General features: G+C 40.0%; 1 protein-coding gene across 4 annotated transcripts in view; it reads right to left on the bottom strand.

The window, feature by feature from the left end:
- CSNK2A2 (casein kinase 2 alpha 2) overlaps positions 1–15543 on the bottom strand; it is a 39555-nt gene that overhangs the window by 17645 nt on the left and 6367 nt on the right. For 2 of the 4 annotated variants that reach the window (XM_072750133.1, XM_072750130.1), the window contains exons 3-4: positions 11238–11339; positions 8848–8898 (exon numbers count right to left, since the gene is read on the bottom strand). The exons of 1 other annotated variant lie outside the window; for it this stretch is intronic. In XM_072750133.1, coding sequence (XP_072606234.1) covers positions 8848–8898; positions 11238–11339 — 153 coding nt within the window. The remainder of the gene's footprint in view (positions 1–8847; positions 8899–11237; positions 11340–15543) is intronic. One more of the 4 variants, XM_072750131.1, reaches the window with a different exon arrangement.

Genomic DNA, 15543 nt, shown 5'->3' with positions numbered 1-15543 from the left:
GCTATGGGAGGCTAACCTGGCTTAGGGGGAACTGCACAGATGGCACTAGCACAGCGCCACTCTGGCTCAGGAGTGGATTCAACTTCAGAACAGCCAAACACCCAAGTATTCTGTCCTCCAGCTTGGCTCCACATGGCAAGGAAGATTTCTTAGCCGGCATACCAACAACCCATATGTACAGACACGGGCTGAAGATACTATCTCTGGGTGTCAAATCAGCTCCTCCTCCGAGGATTAAGGACATCACTCTTAGACACTGTGCCAAGTTTAACCTCAAGTCAATATACAGGCACATGACAGTGAAGCAAGCATTTCCTAACCCTCAGAGGGTTGGAATATTTTGCTTACAGAGAACAAATATGCAGTATTTTATCATTTGGACTTTTATCTGTGGAAGGTTTTCCTCTCCTATCATGTGGTATCCATACCAGGCATCTGTGTAAATGGTGTTAAGACAGAACACAAAACGTCCTTGGATTGCCAATATAATATTTCTAGCTACTCCAACCAACCTCAATGTTATGTAAAATAAAACACTAAATGAATACAGTGGTCAGGCCTAATACATTATGAAGTCCCAAATGATAGGCTGACTGACATTCACTCCCATCTCTTAGGAGCTCTGGGAAGGAGATCAAACTACATCTAGAACATTTTACCTCCTGGGCCTAAAATTCAGGACTCACCAAGGTCCACAGTCTGGCTTCGTCTACTTTTGTGGCTCTGTTCCCACTGTTGCCCCCAGGGGGTCTCCAACTCTGGCCAAATAAACCTGCTTGCCTCCTCTGTTCTTTCTTTTCCAGGGTCCCCACCTCTTTCCAAACCTAGAACACGTCATCCCTCTCCCTTAGCCTGTTAAGTCAAGAGAGCTGACGGTGGTCCCCTTCCTTATCTGAACTCTCTTGCTATTTACTGTCCTCGGGGGTGTCCCTGCAGTTAATGTTCCCCACTAAGGCACTGGGCTGTGTACAACAAGAGGCCGCTCCACTCTGCCTGCATCCCAAGTCCCATGCTAGTGTCCTGGCACATCAGGCACACACCTCATGGGGAAAAAAATAGGTGCTGTGGCTGGTGGTAGTCACCAGCTTACTAACTCAAGATCTTTGCTTTCCCTCCCTCAAGTATGGTAGGGGCCACCATACAACCTGGTCCATATTCTAAGTATTTGGGTAACACAACAGCAGAGTAGCACGTGCTGTATATATACCTCACCCATGAATGGCGGTACCCAGAAGCTGGGTACCCAGCTTGTACCCAGAAGGCAGTCGATAAATATTTGCCTTTGAAGATGTTCACGAGTCAATGGAACAAAATTAAAACTGTCTTCCAGGAAACACAAGTGTTAAGAGTCCATGACAAGTTATAAAGGGAAATTTCACAAGAACCACACTTTTCTTCCATTCTTCTTGGCCAGCTATGTGGAGAACATTGTTAACCAACCAACTGTGAAATGTTGGCAGGAAATTAGCTTTGCTTGTGTTTTCATGAAATAAGTGACTTATCAAAAACAAGCCTATGCTTCCCAGAAGATTACAAAGGTGCTGAGGAAGAAACCAATCATCAATCCTTGTTTGGTCTCAAAGCCTCAAACACACTGGCATTTTCTTAGAAACCAGGCCTACTCTAGGACTACTCAAAAGGCCCAAGGTGGAAATTTTCTGGGACTTTTTATTAATCTCAGAAAGTCTGAGGAGGACAATGGAAAAAAGGCAATCTGATCAATGGCCTCAGAACCTCTTTGGTCTCAAACTACCACCCAGAATGGAATGGCCTCACGTGGGCCTCGCTCTTGCTGTATACCTGTTGGTCCTCTGACTGCAGGTGTATTTCAGCATACCAGTCAGCTATTGGTTCCTCAGGCCCCATCCCTGAGAACTCATTCAGGAGGACTACACACCTCAGCAAGCCATATGTGGGAATCACCAACACAGCTAACTCTCACCCTGCACACAGAGCTTGCAGATTCCCTTACACACACAGCTTGGTCTGTATCCAGAAATCCCAGTGGTCCCCACGTAGGGAGAAGAAAAACTGGGGGGGGGGGAGTGGGATATAAAGTTAAAGATGCTTAATGCAGTTATCACCAGTTCTGGCATTAACACATAACCCCAAAATCCAGAATAAAATCAAGGTCAATATTTTTAGAAATTTAAGGAAGTAGAACAAATCATTAATCAAGCAAATCAAAGTTATTATTAATCACCTGAAAACATCTTAGAAGATCTCCACATCAAACTCAAATAGCATTAACAAGGCCTTAGGACATCAGCTAGTCAAGGCCCACCTCTATAGGAGGGATTCAGAAATTCTCCAAAGAGCAACATGGGTCTACTATCTTCTCAAATGGACTCTACTCAGGGTACCTTATCAATCTTTAAAATGTCCAGATGATATACTTTGCTTAAAATGTCTATTCATTTTCATTTATACTCTTCCAAAGGGAAAGAAAACTGACAAGAAACTTTTTCTGCCATAAACTGTACATTAATTTCCCTGAGAAAATGTCAAGTTAGTGGAGTTTTCTATAACTGTTTATTCCAACTTTTAGAGACTGGCTTTTCCTATTCCTTTGTTTGGAAGTTTTGTCTTTTTTTTTTTTTTTTCCTGAGTGTCACTATGTATCTGTTATGATCGCTTTGACACATATAAAGCATAACTATTTCAAGGAGAAATTGACCAAACCAGTACCTCTACCATAAAATGAAGTATGAAGGGGAAAAACTATAAGGCCACAGAAGATCTGAACTAAACTAACAAGCTTGATGTAAAAAATGGCCATGCACTAAAGTCACAAAGCAATCGCCAACAAAGTCCAAATAACCAACATTATATAGGTCATGTTCCTCTAAACACAGTGCAGTCAAATTAGGAATTAACAACAAAGACTATCTTTGTTAAAAAACCATGTGGATCCTCTCTCATATTATTCACAATTATACAGCTTCTATGAAGGACATTCCTAGGACAATAATTACTAGGAAACTCTTAAATATGGACTCTACTGTGTGTCAGATAGCATTATCGTGTAAGTATTGAATTCCAAGTGTCCCTAATAGTACTGGCAAGCAGGAAAAGGTCCTACTTAGTTCTAGTGCTAGCATATTTAGGAGTGAAGTATCAAGATGCCTACAACTTACTTTGAGATGATTTCAACAAAAAGATAAAGAAGGGAGGGTAAGGGAAGGAAGAGAACTGCAAATATGGTAGATATTATCAACCAGTAAATCTAAGAGAAAAACATGAGAGTATTAATTGTGCTACTCCTTCCAATTTTCAGTAGGTTTAAAAGATTTCAAAGTACATAGTTTGAGGAGAAAACCCCAAATTCATGAGTTTGGAATTTGTACAACTTTAAAATGAAGATTTTTTTTAAAAAATGAAGATTTATTTATTTGAGAAAGAGTATGTGTGCATGCAAGCCCATTCGTGCAGGTGGAGTTGCAGAGGGAGAGGGGAAAGAAACAAGTAGATACCACACTGAGCGAGGGGCCCACAGGGATCAATCCCACAACTCTGAGATCATGACCCGAGCTGAAACCAAGAGTTTAATGCTCAACTGACTGACCTGGGTGCCCCTGGAAATTTATTTTTATTTATTTATTTATTTATTTATTTTTTTTTATTTTTTTTTTAAATTTTTTTTATTATTATTTATTTATGACAGTCACAGAGAGAGAGAGAGAGAGGCAGAGACACAGGTAGAGGGAGAAGCAGGCTCCATGCACCGGGAGCCCGATGTGGGACTCGATCCCGGGTCTCCAGGATCGCGCCCTGGGCCAAAGGCAGGCGCCGAACCGCTGCGCCACCCAGGGATCCCCGCCCCTGGAAATTTAATGTCTGATTCGAAACCTATACAGAAGTGAATTTCATAAGCACAGAATGTAGCTAAGATGGTCCCTGGAGTAAGCACAGATTTAAAGCCCACTTACCATTAATCAAGACAGACAGAAACACTTGAAATGAGCAGACTTTGACTCAAGAAGTTAGGGGGAAAACAATGAAAACCCAAGAAAGAAAAGAGTTAAAAGGAACAAAGAAGGGAGGGAGAAAGAAAATAGAAGCAAGGAAATAGAAAAAACAAAAACATTTAATTAATAAAACCAAAGTTATAAGGGAAAGGAGGGGAACTGAGTGGGGAAAAATGAGAGAAGGAGACAAACCATGAAAGACCCCTAACTCTGGGAAACAAATGGTTGCAGAAAAGGGAGGTGGGTAGGGGGATGGGGTAGCTGGGTGACGGGCACTGAGGAGGGCACTTGATGGGATGAGCACTGGGTATTATACTCTAAGTTGGCAAACTGAATTTAAATTAAAAAAAAATTAAGAAAAAAAAACAAACCCAAAAGCTGTTTCTTTGAAACTACTATTGAGATCTCTAGCAACACTGGTAATTTTTAAAAAGAGAGAAAAGGTACAAATAATGTTAAAAATGTAAAGAAAGAGGTGCCTGGGTGGTTCAATCGGTTAAACATTTGTCTTCAGCTCAGGTCATGTCCCAGGGTCCTGGGATCGAGCCCCGCATCAGGCTCCCTGCTTAGCAGGAAGTCGTCTCCCTCTCAGTCTTCCTCTGTGCTCTATCAGATAAAATCTTTAAAAGAAAACGTAATTACAAACATATTAAAGTCTCTGAGCCCTAAGAGAATTCTATTAATAGCTTTAAGTAAGATTGAAAGTGGACAACTTTAGGGGTACTTGGGTGGCTCAGTGGGTTAAGCATCTGCCTTTAGCTCAGGTCATGATCCCAGAGTCCTGGGATTGAGCTCCACATCAGGGCTCCCAGGTCAGCAGAGAGTCTGCTTCTCCCTCTCCCTCTTCTCCTAACTCATGCTCTCTCCAATAAATAAATAAAATCTTAAATAAGAAAAAAAGTGGACAACTTTAGAAATAGATACCATCCAAAAAGACTCAAGAAGAGACAGAAAACCAGAATAAACCTTTCATTTATATGTGTGTACATTCTGAAAAGGATAGTCCAAAGTCTCCCTTCCCTCCCTAAAGATATCTAGATAATCCCTATTTCATATAAACTTTCAGAGAACAGCAAGGAAAAGCTGCCCATTAAACCCATAAAACTATTAAACTAGGGACAAACTACCTCTGGGTGATACCTTAAATCCAGGTACTAATACAAAGAACAGTAAAATGAATAGTAAAAATAAAAACAAGCTTTTCTAATAAGATACAGGATGAAATAAAAACCGTGAAGGACATGAGGACATTAAACTAGCTCATTTCTCTGTGGCCCGTCATACTACCTGAAGAAAATGACAGTCTTACCATGATTTGCTCTTCCAAAACACATCTGCTGATACTGAACAATCTTGTAAGTTGACTAAAATGGCAGGGCTTGACCATGCATAGGAGCCCTTTGGCGTGACATGGGAGACCAAACTCATCCTACCCTCTCCTTCTTCCTCAAGTTCATCTCAAGCAACAATAAAAGGAGTGGGGCTTGGCGGGGATGTGGGGATTCACTCACAATAACTAAGAGAATGGAAGAGACAATGACTTTTTTTTTTAAAGATTTATTTAATCATGAGAACACACACATACACGGGGAGGGGGTGGGGGGTTAGGGCAGAGACACAGGCAGAGGGAGAAGCAGGCACCATGCAGGGAGCCCAACGCGGAACTCTGTCTTGGGTCTCCAGGATCACGCCCTGGGTGCTAAACCACTGAGGTGCTAAATCACTGAGCCACTCGGGCTGCCCTACAATGACATTTTGAAGCTAGATCAAAATGTCCAACTGACACAGCAGACCAAAAGAGCAGAGGGAGTCCAGAACCAGACAACCTCACATGGAAGAACCATAGGAAGGCTCAGGAATCAGTGACCCTGGGTATCAATGAAAGAGTAAACAGATTCAGCTAAAAACAGGAAAATAGGCTTAAAACCACCACACTGAAAATGGGGAATTATGAGAAAGTATACGTAACATTCCCCATAGCGCCCCCCTGCAAGCTCTACACAGGAGCTGACAAGCAGTCATCAGTAATTTCATGACTCTATAAGAGTAGACAGTCAAAAACCATGACATATCAGACAAGTGTGACAGAGACAAAAAACAAGAACACACAAAAAAGGAATTTAAGAAATTGAAGAAAACATCATGGGGGGGGAACCCACACATTCTCAGTGAAAAAATAGAAATTACATCAAAGAACAGGATACTACCTTTAAAAGTTCAGAGAACAGAAGAGAGCTGAGAGATGAAATCTAACATTTGAAGGAGTTCTAGAAAGCGAGAACAACGAAGAAAGGAAGGAAATCAAAGAATGTTAAAAATATTGTTCCAAAATAGAAGGACATGAATTTCTAGATTGAAAAGGCCCAGCAAGTGTCCAGAACAAAAGATAAAAGTGACCCATTCGAAGGAACATCATTGTGAAATTTCACAGACTGTGACTGAAGAGAAAATCCTAAAAGCTTTCGAAAGAAAAAACCAAAACCAAAATCAGATCACGTAAGGTGAAGCCAGAATGGCTTCAGTGGTAATAATGGAAAAAGCTCTTCAAAATTTTGAGAAAATTATTAGTTACAATCCAGAATTCTATGCCACGGCCAGTATGTTAACTGGAAAGATAAAATAAAAATGTTTTCAGATATGCATGGCTCAAAAACATTAATTTTCCATGACCTCTTTAAAGGAAGCTCCTAGAGAAGAATGTGTGCCATTAAGGCATTCCTTTGAGAGTTAAGATGTATTAGAAGTAAGATTTGTCCAGGGAGTTAAAAATTCCTGCTGAACTGTTGCCTGCTGTTACATCAACAGGATACCCGTCAATTTAAGAAATACAAAATGCTGAAGTGAAAATTTTATGTGTGTGGCCAGACAACTGGTAAAAATTCATTAAGGAGGCAAGAGCATGGGTGCCTGGGTGGCTCAGTGGTTGAGCATCTGCCTTTGGCTCAGGTCGTGATTCCGGGGTTCTGGGATCCAGTCCCACATCAGGCTCCCTGCATGGAGCCTGCTTCTCCCTCTGCCTATGTCTCTGCCTCTCTCTCTGTGTCTTTCATGAATAAATAAAATCTTAAAAAACAAACAAACAAACAAACAAACAAAACAAAAAAGGAGGGCAGCCGGGTGGCTCAGTGGTTTAGTGCTGCCTTCAGCCCAGGACGTGATCCTAGAAACCTGGGATCGAGTCCCGTGTTGGGCTCCCTGCATGGAGCCTATTTCTCTGCCTCTCTCTCATGAAAAAATAAATAAAAAATCTTAAAAAATAAAAAAATTTTTAAAAAAGGAAAAAAGAAAAAAGGAGGCAGGAGCATTTAAAACTCAGGCATTTCTCCAACAAGTTTCATTAAGGCCAGCTTTTAAACTTTTGGCATTTAGGAAAATGTTTGGTTTCATTAAGAAATACACATTCCCACTCATGTACCTACACCTTGATACATTGGGTCATTAGTTGCAAAAGTGGGATCAGATGTTTGTATCAGCACTAGCTAAGCACTGCTAGGCTGATGAAAAAACATTTATGTTCTACTGCTATGAGCTCACTATTAACTTCACCTTTGAGACACATTAACAAGGAAACTTGTTATATATCGAAAAGCTGTACTGTATATAAAATTTGCTTATTGTTTCATAAATTGTAATATCTGTGTTTACTTATTTTCTACTAATAAACCTTAGAGTTGTTTTTAGAGTGATTACCTGAGAAATATTATTTTATTTTATTTATTTATTTTTTTTATTTATTTATGATAGTCATAGAGAGAGAGAGAGGCAGTGACACAGGCAGAGGGAGAAGCAGGCTCCATGCACCGGGAGCCCGATGTGGGACTCGATCCTGGGTCTCCAGGATCGCACCCCGGGCCAAAGGCAGGCGCCAAACCGCTGCGCCACCCAGGGATCCCCGATTACCTGAGAAATATTAAAGGTGAGATGAAGCTCTTTTATTTCTATCCCAAAGTTTCACTCTCAATACTAGCATCTTTCAACTACAGATTTGGTTTTGGCCCTAACTTCCATCACAACAAAATCACAAGCCTTTTATTCACTGACAGAGTATTATCACCTAAAAGGTCTCACAACTCTTCTCAAAGTCAACACCACAATTGTTTTTATATTGGTTTTCTTTTTTAAAAAATATTTTATTTAAATTCAATTTGCCAACCTATAGTAGAACACCCAGAGCTCACCCCATCGAGCGCCCTCCTTACTGTTCATACTGGTTTTCATATATTATTATGCTCTACCATGTCCAGGATGCCTGGCCCCAGAGACCTCACCAGAAGTTAAGGTTGTAGTGTCTGAACAATACAAACTCATGAAAAACCAGCTTAAAACCATCCTTTTAGAAGCATATTTTAAATCTAAATTAATATGGATTAATTTATAATGCATTTATAAGAAATGTAAATACCTAGGATAGGGCTTTTCTAAAGTACAGTGACACTTAACTAGCTCTTCAGTGTCTCTTGCTTTGTTTAGTGTTAATAGACACACACGCTCATAGCTTGAATCCCATGTACTGTTTCTTTTTACACAGGCCCTGTATCCCTTTATTGCTTCCTATCAGCAATGGAAGATTCCTATGCAAATCAAGTATCTGCCTAAAACTATGTTGTCTAAAACAGGAGTGTTACAGATGAGGCATTAGTTTAGACCCAGCCCAGTAGTTATTCCTCAGGTAAGCAAGGCAAAGGGTGATGAGTAATTTCACCAAATACAAGAACCCAACCCACTTTCTGCATCCTATACGCATGCTGTAAGGAATCCGATCTGTTGCTTCCCACTCTCACCAATGATTTTTCCTGGCCCCCTCCTGTTCTGGAGTGTACTGTCACCACCTGCCCATCCCCCAATTAACCCATGCCAGAAAGAAAAAGCATATACGCACCTTAAAATCTGTATTATTGATATATTCAAATACCAAAGCTGGTGTCTTTGACTGCAAGAGAGAATAGTAATGCCTTATAAGTATTCAAACAATAAAGTCCTTTGCCTCTGTTGTACCAATCCATCCCCAATCCCACTTAAATGAAAAAGGGATATACTCATCTTGGAGAGCCTATTAAGTATCTTCTCAAGACTAGGTGACTGGAATTTGCTTTGAAATAAGTGGGGATGGCGGTGGTGGGAAAGTGGGTGGTAGGGAGAGGAAACAAATTTGGCAACAAGTTGAGGCACTGCTAAAGTTGAGTGATGTGTGCAGGGAGGTTCATAATATATCATTCACTTTACTTCTGTAAATGGCTGACATTTTTCACAAGTGTTTTTTGTTTTGTTTTGAAGGAAATGTATTCTCTGACTAACCTGTCAGTGGGCCTGGCACATTATGTGCAGATTTATACTCTGCAGTGTTCCAGTCTGCCAACCACAAAAGGAGTGACATGTTTTCACCTTGGTTTAGCAAGCCAGATGCATTTTACAAAATTATCATAGGTCTTGGGAAATCTATCAGAGGCCTTTTCAGGATCCAAAAGGAAAATATCTATGATTATCAGTAAGCTATAATGTGAAATTATTGCCTTGGCTAGACACCCCTAGAGAATGTCTCAATTTACAAAGTAGATATGTTCCCACCCCACCAAAATCATACATAACCAACTATTTCTAAAGTGCTACAATCTTTATTGCAATGAGTACAAAATGTCCAATATTTATTTCCTTGTACAAATTTTTCAAATGTCAGATTTACTTAAGTAAGATAAAAATGCTCATTAGCAGCAATAAGCTTCCACAATTGGGGGAGAAGCAGGGGTTTAACAGGTCAGAGAAAGAAAATCACCTTGGAAATCTTTAAGGCTGGGAAGTTTTGCTCAAGGAAGCAGGTGAAAGTTACCTAGTTAACAGGCCACAGTACATGCACACCGGTCTTTGTCAGAACAAGCAGCAGTCGCGGGAGCCCTGGTCAAAGGGTTCCTCACTAGCCTAAAGGTGACAGGGTTTCAAGACCACCAGATCGCTCTACTGCCTGGGAGCAAGCCCATTTCCTTAAGTTTGGGGGATGAGGGCTCCCCACACCTTGGTTTTCATCCACGGATTGACTTGTGTTATATAGTCTATAAAACACACACATGCCTAAGGCAACAAATTACAGTATCAGTTAAGACAAGTTATCACTTAAGTCCTATTAACTTAAAAAAAAAAAAAAAGGCAAAATGAAGAGGCTCCTCATCCAACAATAGTATGTACTGGCTCACACTGCAGGCCAATTTCAAAGATTATGGAGTCCAGAGCTAGTCACTCAGTCAATCCGAGCTGATCAGGCTGATATACTTTTAATGCCAATTAGCTAGAATCTAACATATAACCATTCTTCTCAGTCTTATTCTTCAATTTGATGATACTGCACAATCTTGAACAAATTACTGAACCTTCATAGCCTTCAGTTTTCTTATCTGTACAGTATCACATTTTGGCCAACAACAGTACCTACTCCAGTGGATTGCTGAGGATGGTTGTGAGGTCCACAACAGGGCCTGTACATAGTAAGCTTTCAATGCATGTTAGCTAGCACATCGTTTCTTTAGAATGTCTTCAGCAGACAGAATCAAAGACCTACCTCTTACACAAAAAGCTATCATGGGAGGCCAGGAAAACAGGTGAGGTAGAACAGGTGAAGGACAGAAATGGGATGGGAGGTGGTACATAAAAACTTTAGCTAATCAGAAACATTAAGGTTAAGTTACTCAAGAAGAGAAAACAAAACCAAACAAATCTCAAATGGCTACAAAGTAAGCATTTTTAACAAAAACAGTTTAGTTGTATCAGTATATACAATGTGACACCATGAATTAAAGCCTAGTATGAGAAACAGCAAGATGCCTTCCTTAGTGGGTCAGTGGGGCTGTGATCTCTCTGCCAGGTATCCACGTGGAGATATTTGGTTATTTCCTTCTGTAAAGTCAGACTTTCAAGTGTCAGGCTTAAGTGAAGCAAAATAAGGCTAAGTGGCGATAATAAGCTTTCAAAATTGGGAGAAAAGTAGGGGCTTAAAGATGACGTTCAGCAAACATCTGTGGGCTGAATCAGAACGAGGTAATAAACTGGGGACAGGGATTTTTCTATATACACTTTTAGGTTCCATAAAAGTGGTGGTGGCTACTTTTATCACTGGGCCATCATGATTTTTTCTGGTTTTCAGAACTACTCAGGAGTAAAGACAAACACAATCATTCCCACTATGTAATGATGTTGCTCATTATTTTGACATTCTGTGTCTTGCACACACATACTCACAAACTCATCCACTCTCTCCATCTTCCCCAACCACCAGGCACCTACCACAGGGTCCTTCACAGTGTCAATCAGCTTAATGATATTTGTTCCACCACGAAGGTTCTCCAGAATCTTAACCTCTCGTTTTATCTTCTTTTTCTTCACTGGCTTAAATACACAAGAGCAATTGGAAGTGAGATTCCTTTTGAAGTTAATAAATAAAACCTTAAAACAATGTCAGCTAATCAAGTGGATACTGCACTATCTTGCACACCGTGTTATGTTAGAATGTCTAAATCAGAAAAGAGAAATCAAGATAAAATGGGGCCTGTCCTTGAGAATGTTTGAGATTAAGTTAAATACAGACTCATATAGCATATGTGTCAGATCTTTAGGTAGTTACATTTAGGACACTTACAAATTTTGAACACCCATGTCTTACTTTAAAAATAAAATGCTTTCTAGATAACTGCCAAATGGAATGTGCAGTTATAGCTCTGAACAGCTGTATATCATGCACTTGTGAATAGAAAAACTGAAACAAAATGGTGAGACACCTGCTCTTCCAATGAGTTACATGTAATTTTGTCTTCCAGGAGCAAAGACCAGTTCACTGACATCAAGTTACAAACTTGTTTCCCAGCTGCTGGCTCCTATTTCCTGTTGCCACTCCCATTTCCTCAACATCTAGAATCTGAAATCAGCACAGAGCCAGTAAACTACCCAACAGATCCCACTTCTAAAGAAAGAGATGATGGATCAGCAGAGGAGAAAACTGATCTCTGATACAGTACTGATTGGAAACTGCTACCTGCAAACCTCATCTGCTGGACAGAAAAACTAAAGCTCTCAATCAGAAATACAAGCATTATATGTGCTATTTCTTGTCTTAAAGAATCTGAAGAATGTAAGTAATGTAAGTAATTCTGGAATAAGAGACACATCACAATCAGCTACGTTTGACAAAGCACTTAGAACATTTGATTGGCACATGGTAAGCACTTAATAAATGTGAGCTTTATTATTTTCATATTTTTAGTTAGTAATAAACCACAAAATTCCTATGTAGTGGACTCAGCCTAGCTGAACCATTTGCCCAAGGTCCCACAGCTGACAGTGAAGACCAGGGGCACAATCTAGATCTAGACAATAACTTTGCAGCCTCCCTCTTGCCCATGGTGCTCTCACTTCCCAAGTGTGGCTATGAGAGAAAGGGAACTAAGGAAAAGGAGTATTCTATCACTGGGTACTAGACACTATTCTGATAGCATAGGCAAAGAGAGTCCAATGGGTTGGCAATGAAATAAGATTTGAAAAGCCTGCGTGCATGTGGTGGTGGGAGGGAAGAGATGTATACGTATGCCAGAGAAACTGTCATCTCTTGTTGGTCACTAAGCTACAGCTTTAAACAGTAATAAAACAGAGGGAGATTATGAAACACAGAGCACCTGCATCACCTCTAACTGGGTGCTTGACCAACTGGAATCTAGCTGTATTCTTCCAAGCCAGCTGCCACACTTATGTCCCCTCCACTTTGTCAGGGTTCCCAGGAGAGTAGATCTGGCTAATGTGTCTCTCTCCGAATTCCACTAAGGAATCATACCAATTCCCTTTTTTCATAATTAGGGAGCTCAATACTTTGGGGAAATAAATCACTCAAACATGAAGTACAACTTGATCAAAAAAACATCCAGAGAAGGATGTATTACAAAATAAGTAAGCTTCAAAAATGCCAATCATGAAACAGATGAAACAACTGTTCCAGATTAAAAAGAAATGGCAACTGAATGTAACACATGACCTGGGATTTTCTTTTGCTATAAAGAACATCATATGGACAACTGGCAAATGAGAACAATGGCTGTAGAATAGTTAACAGCATTGTACCAATGTTGATTTCTGATTTTTTTTATTGTGGCACTGTGGGATTACATAAGAATTGTCCTTGTTTTTAGGAAATGTACACTACAGTAAAGATTACTGTGATTAATTCTCAAGCAGATAATTATATGTGTATATACATATATGTGTATGTATACATATATATAAAACAGAAGCATTAAACAAATGTTAACATTTGAGAAATCTGAGTGAAAGATATATGGGAATTCTTGAAACTTTTCTTTAAATCTGAAATTATGTCACAAAGTTAAAAGAAAAATAAAAGCTGGCTATCGTATCTATTAAATTCAGACACTGCTACCAGTATATTCAATGTAAAAAAATTTGAGAGTTGTCATCCACTCCTGGAAAGCAGTTACAGATCTGAGACTGATCACACAGGAAAAAATACACCACAGCCAGAGATCCGTACACACTAAAACCCTTCCTCTCCCTCTAACAGTGCATTAGAAAGGGGTAACCCATTAAATAAATTGCCTTTATGACAATGCCCCATATAAAGCCTTGCTTTGCTCTCCTGTAGTCAGTAACAGGTCACACAGGCACACTGTTCCTGGACAATACCACTGAGATTAAGGTATCTTTCATTATGTCCTAAGGTAACTTATGGAGCAAGTGAGCATATTTTGCTGCCCAACTGTCACCTGTCCAACAACTTTCTCAGAGACTGCGACAGCAGGGCCATTCTGAACTGGCACAATGGTCTCACAGAGCACCTGAAGTCCTTACATCCTGACAAAAGACCCAGAGCTTGTAAAAAAGGAAAGTGACCTACGGCCCAGGACACCCCTCCAAAGCATGGACATCTATTCTCTACAGGAACCAGGTTACAGGTAACTAACTCCCTTTAGCCTCAAGCTTGTTTCTCTGAACCTGGGAGATGCCCCAGAAGCTAAAAAAAAAAAAACCAATGAGCTCCCAGGGAATTGAAAGTAATCATTTTAAGGTTGTAAATAGAATGGGAAAATGTTAGAAATTATGAAGGAAGACCCTTGGCATCCTATGGAAAATAGATCATGGATTTTACAAAAATATTCTGCTTTACACCTGTAGCCCAGTGTCTGCCTTCATCTACCCACAGCTACATGGAGAAAATGCTCACTTCCATCACAGTCTCATCATTTCATCCTGCTAGACAAAGTCTCTCCCACCTAAGGTTAATTTACTCCAATTGAGAGAATATCTGGTTAAAAGATTCAAAATCCATCAGCTTAACGGCCTCCCAATCCCTTCACCATTTTGTTTTTTTTACAAAGTCTAGTAGATAAAAAATTTTTTAAGAAATTAAAGTATTAAATCAAGTTTCAATAATAAATGAATTTTGGCACACACCTAGAGGGAATGTTTAAAAGGAAAAAACTCAATTTGAAATTTTTTGTGCATGAGCTCAGGAAAGGAAGGAAAGGGAGGGAGGGAGGAAAGGAAAAAACAAGAGAGAAAGAGAAAGAAAAAGAGAAAGAGAGAGGGAGTAGAAGGAAGGAACTTTCTTAAAGGTTTCTGCCCACATGGTGGAGAATCCCAGCTACTGAGGACACCCTATTCAATGTAATCCAAGAGTAAGATACCACTTCTTTCTCCCTATCGACCAACATTGAAAAATTTAAAAGACAAATTTAGCAATGGGCTGCTTAGTTAATGAAGTCAGTGAGCTGTTCTATTTACTTACGGCTGATTTTAAAAAGCCAGATCTGAGCATGATTTCAACTGCTAGCATTCAGTTGTGATTCAATTTGTGAACTAATGTATACACAGGCCATAAGAATTAGGACCTCAATAACTCCCAGCAAATGCTAATGGGCAAGGTCTCATTTTAATTTCTTTCTAAGCACAACTGAATTAATAAATTCAAGACAAGTGGGAAGATAGCTCAGAACTTTCAAACCTGTAAATAACTTTTATTTCAGTGCCACAGCAACAACTGAGAGATTAATGTCATCACCTGCAATAAACAATTACAATGAACACTGGCTGCCAGGGATGAAGAACAGAGTAAGGCAGAAAAGTTCAGCCTGGATGACAGCATTTGACTACCTTGGGAGCATCTCTCAAATCCCCTGCAACTGACCCAAATACAAACATCATCTGAGCAATGATCTTTTTTTTTAAGATCTTATTTATTTATTCATGAGAAACATGGAGAGAGATAGACAAACAGGCAGAGGGAGAAGCAGGCTCCCTGCAGGGAGCCCGATGGGGGACTCGATCCCAGGACCCCAGGATCACAACCTGAGCGAAAGGCAGAGAGGCCCAACTGCTAAGCCACCTAGGCATCCCTGAGCAATGTCATTTCTTCACAGCAACTTTTCCCTTAATCGTTCAAGTCCCATCTTTCCAATTATGCTATCAATCCATGAGACTGGTTACTCTCAGAATTTTTGTGTTGTTTCTTCTTAATTTAAAAAAGGCATACATCAGGCCTCTTGAGTCTCATCAGGAGAATGGTAATATAGTCCTTTCTGCTACTAGTTTT

Source organism: Vulpes vulpes, chromosome 2, assembly GCF_048418805.1.
Source record: "Vulpes vulpes isolate BD-2025 chromosome 2, VulVul3, whole genome shotgun sequence".
In the NCBI taxonomy this organism is placed as follows: domain Eukaryota; kingdom Metazoa; phylum Chordata; class Mammalia; order Carnivora; family Canidae; genus Vulpes; species Vulpes vulpes.
This window is presented reverse-complemented; position numbering and strand designations above follow the sequence as displayed.